This window comes from Bison bison, unplaced genomic scaffold (assembly GCF_000754665.1).
Source record: "Bison bison bison isolate TAMUID 2011002044 unplaced genomic scaffold, Bison_UMD1.0 scf7180017864472, whole genome shotgun sequence".
In the NCBI taxonomy this organism is placed as follows: Eukaryota; Metazoa; Chordata; class Mammalia; order Artiodactyla; family Bovidae; genus Bison; species Bison bison.
The window spans coordinates 13,245,347-13,249,853 of record NW_011495033.1 but is presented as its reverse complement, the minus strand read 5'-3'; the positions used below and the strand labels follow the sequence as shown (position 1 = coordinate 13,249,853).

The 4,507-nt window shown below is 40.6% G+C and overlaps 1 protein-coding gene across 3 annotated transcripts in view; it reads right to left on the bottom strand.

Moving 5' to 3' along the window:
• Positions 1-4,457, bottom strand: part of TUBD1 (tubulin, delta 1) — a 24,134-nt gene extending 19,677 nt beyond the window's left edge. For 2 of the 3 annotated variants that reach the window (XM_010861598.1, XM_010861600.1), the window contains exons 1-3: positions 4,237-4,457; positions 3,196-3,412; positions 1,307-1,454 (exon numbers count right to left, since the gene is read on the bottom strand). In XM_010861598.1, coding sequence (XP_010859900.1) covers positions 1,307-1,454; positions 3,196-3,367 — 320 coding nt within the window. In that variant the 5' untranslated portion in view covers positions 3,368-3,412; positions 4,237-4,457. The other variant, XM_010861599.1, reaches the window with a different exon arrangement.
• Between the last annotated feature and the right edge of the window lie 50 nt (positions 4,458-4,507).

Genomic DNA, 4,507 nt, shown 5'->3' with positions numbered 1-4,507 from the left:
TTGAGTTTTAAGCCAACTTTTTCACTCTCCTCTTTCACTTTTATCAAGAGGCTCTTTAGTTCTTCTTCGTTTTCTGCCATAAGGGTCATGTCATCTGCATATCTGAGGTTATTGATATTTCTCCCAGCAATCTTGATTCCAGCTTGTGCTTCATCTAGCCTGGCATTTCACATGATGTACTCTTCATATAAACTAAATAAGCAGAGTGACAATATATAGCCTTGACATACTCTTTTGTCGATTTGGAACCAGTCTGTTGTTCCATGTCCAGTTATAACTGTTGTTTCTTGACTTGCATACAGATTTCTCAGGAGGCAGGTCAGGTGGTCTGGTATTCCCATCTCTTTGAGAATTTTCCAGTTTGTGGTGATCCACACAGTCAAAGGCTTTGGCATAGTCAATAAAGCAGAAGTAGATGTTTTTCTAGAACTCTCTTGCTTTTTCGATGATCCCATGGATGTTGGCAATTTGATCTCTGCCTTTTCTAAATCCAGCTTGAACATCCGTAAGCTCACGGTTCAGGTACTATTGAAGCCTCGCTTGGAGAATTTTGAGCATTACTTTGCTAGCATGTGAGACGAGTGTGAATCTATAATATTATGGTACAACATAATCTTCAATATTCATAACAGTACTCCTAAAGCAGGAATTCTAACTTTGCCACACATTAAAATCACCTTGGGAAGCTTTGAAAAATTCCAAAATTCAGACTTCATCCCAAACTGATTAAATCAGAATTTCTGGATGTGAGCCCTAGGCACTGGTATTTTCTAAAGAATTCAGGCAATACTACTGTGTAGTCATATTCCCTATTAACTAGAATACTTGGCAGATAAAGATACTGTATTGATAATAAGTTGGCTGGCAGAATAACAGTGAAAAAGTGGAAACCCTTCTGCAAAAGATACTTGGTTTCAGCAATACCTAGACCTGAAGCATACAGAAAGGTGAGACAGAATGAGTGACTTCTGGGTGAAATCACACTCTAAATGTTAAAACAGAAATTCAGCTTCTCAGGTGGCTCAGTGGTGAAGAGCCCACCTTGCCAATGCAGGAGACATGGGTTTGATCCCTGGTCAGGAAGATATCCTGGAGAAGGAAATGGCAACCCACTCTGGTATTTTTGCCTGGGAAATCGCATAGACAGAGGAACCTGGTGGGCTACCATCCATGGGGTTGCAAAAGAGTCAGACACAGCTAAGTGGCTAAAGAACGACGTTTAGTATATCAACTGTGCAGTTATAACTACACTGTTCATCAACTGTGCAGCTGTATCTAAACTGAAAAGCATGAGAATTATTCTTACCCATAGGCCCAGTTGTTTCCAGAACCTTGCTTTTGACAGAAGCATGAATGCTGGCCATATTTCCATCGGCCAGAACAGGCGGCCTTTGACAGTGTTTGATTGATAACTTTAGGTTCCATGTCAACAAGGACAGCACGAGCAACTGGAACTAGAGAGGGGGAAAAAAGATCAAAAGAAAAATAATGCATATAATCTTATTTGGGGTAACTCAGAGCATAAACTTCTCTAAATTAAAAAAAAACAATTCAAAGATTGAGAATAGAAAGACGTGTCATTCTGCTTAGAAAGTGAGGTGGGCAGCAGCAGGCAGATGCAGATGGTTCATATGCCCAGCATTCTGCTGGCAGGCTGAATAAATATAGGCTGAAACGATGACTGGGTCAGGTCTACAAACATCTGTTGAGTGCTTATAATGTGCTATGTACTGTGCTAGAAACACAGAGATGAAGACAGTATGAATCCAGCCAGAGGAGAACCAGGGAGGGAAGCAAAGCACAGCAACACTGAATCATGAAGCGATGTGATGGGACCCAGAACAAATCCACAGTAACACAGGCGCATATTCAGAAGCACAAAATACCAAGGGCACAAAAAGCATCTCAGGATTATTGAAGCAGAAGATGGAGACGCGGGGTGTAAGAAATGATGGACAGGATGGGAAGCAGCAGGGCTCAGATATTAGAAGTCCTAATATACAATGCTAAAAACCTTGAAACTTGTTTTTCAGGCAATGAGAAACCACTGGAAACGTTCAAGGATGAAAGGAATAGTCACGTGTCTTTCTTTTTTTTTTTAATGTCAGATGTCTTTATTATTTTTTTAAACAGCTTTTTACTACATTTATTTCTTTACTTATTGTTAAGTAAGTTTAAGTACTTATTGTTAAGTAAGTAAGCAAGGCATATGGGATTGTAGTTTCCCAACCAAGGATAGGACTGGCCCTCCCTGCAGTAGAAGTGTAAAGTTTTAACCACTGGACCACCAGGGAAGTCCCTCAGATGTCTTTTTGAATACAGCAGTGTGGAGGATGGACGTGATAGATGCAGGAGACCAGGCAGGGAAACTCAGGATTGTCTTGAAACAATCCAGATGAGGAATGACAAGAGCCAGAACTAAGGCAATGACAGCGAAGATGGAGACGGGAGAGGCGTTTCAAGGGACACGTAGGAGATAAACTAAGCAGATCTGAACGTAGGCAGTAAGAACACTGTTTTTAAGGGAAAAACAATGCATGCCCTCGGGTATGGAGATGTTGAGTTTGAGGTACACATAAGAGACACAGGTGATGTTCACTAATCAGTCTGCAGCTTGGAAGAGACGCTAGGCTACAGATTTGAGAGTAACCAGTATAAAAGATGGAGCAACATTTCAGAGTCACTGAATTTGCCCAGAGAGAACTACACAAGTGAGGAAGATGCTGAGATGCAACCACTAGAAAAGTTCAGTGACTAAGAAGAAGGAGTTTCAAGGAGGGAGTTTTGTAGTTAATGTTATCAAATCTGGTAGAGAAGTTAAGTGAATTAACAAAAACAGTTACTGGCTCTAGTAATTAGGAGATCACTGGGAATTTTTCATGGGACAGTTTTCAGTGGTATTGTAAAGCAGAAGCAGGATTATAACTGGTAAAGAGGGTTCTCCTTTGAGAATCTTAGATGAGAAGGAAGGAAAAAAGCTATAGTCAAGAGCCAAGTTTTATTTGGTTGGTTGGTTTTAGATTGGCAAGATCTGAGCAAGCTCATAGCCTGAGGACATGATGCCACTGGAGAGGGAAAGCTTAATACAAAAAGAAAGGGCTGAGAACAAAATCTTTCTGCTGCAAGATGAAGGGGGTTCAGACACCATGTGCAGGGCGAGGCCTTGAAGAGATTGGTTATGTGGACCACACATACCTCCATTTTCCTCCTCACTGAAGAACCTTTCTTTGCAAGATGCTTGATACGCCTCATTCTCCCTTTTAGAGCAGAGTCCTCGGGAACAGTGTGAGTCATTAAATAAAGCATCAAACACTTCAAAACCAATCTGATTGCCACACTGACCAAGCTGCACTGTTACTATTGACATGCTGAGAAACAAACCAAAACAAACTCCTTCGAAAAAGTGAGCAACCTGTAATAGAAAAAATATGGTCTTAGAGAACCACTACATTACTAACAAAGAACAAACAAAATATGTTCAGTTCAGTTCTAATAAAAATATATAATTTGTAAATACTATATACAGATAAAATACCTATGTTGTTTAAGGAGCCAATCATTCAAGGAAATTGTTCTTTTTCTGTATATGGTTTCGGGACTTGAGACTGCTGTACCCAAATCCATTCATACACAGCTCAACAGTTTCCAAAATGTCACGTGTAATCGCAACTTTCTAAGCATGCGTTTAAAACAAACAAAACAGTGAATTCTGGTTGAAGTAATTCGTAGTATCCATGTCACACCAAAGGGACATAGAAAATGCAAAAGTGAGCTCAACGATAGCAGACTTAATTAACATTAATTTTCTTGCTTCTAAATAATAACTTTCTCTCTCCACCAATCAACTTTCTGTACTGGTAACTATCTTAACACTTAAAAGAAAGTCTTTGTATTTAGCTCAAATAAGACAGCAAGGAAGACGAGACTTAGAAGAAAAAAAAGGAGCAATAGTAGAGCAAGTATCCACTACTTTTAACAATAAAAAGAGACAGTTTTTGGTAAAGACCTTATTATGGGGTCAATGCAGCATTGGAAGGAGCCGTGGCTTGTAAGCCAGACTCTGTACTTAAAATCATCAAACAACTCTGCAAAATTAGTACTATTTTTATTTTACCGATAAGGAAACCGAGGCTCTGAAAAGTCAGTGACTTTCGCAAGGCCACTGAGCTGGTACAGAGTAAAGCCAACTTCTGCCTTTCTACACCTCCCCAGGAGCTCCCCATTAACCCCACTCACTGGCAACCCCAGGACCAGCCGTTTCCGCCCGGTTCAAACTTCACGGGAGCAACATTTTCCTAATGCGCAGGCTCACTTTCCATACCGAAAAAACTACAGAGAACAAATGCGCATGTTCCACATACAAGCAGATTTGTTGTGGTTTTCTCCCCCCGCCCCCCCCATTCAGAAAGGTTAATTACGCATGTTCAAATTTATCAACTTCAGACACGGCACGCATGCTCACTGTCCATCGGGCTTTAGCTGACTCTGCGCATGATCTAGCTTCCAA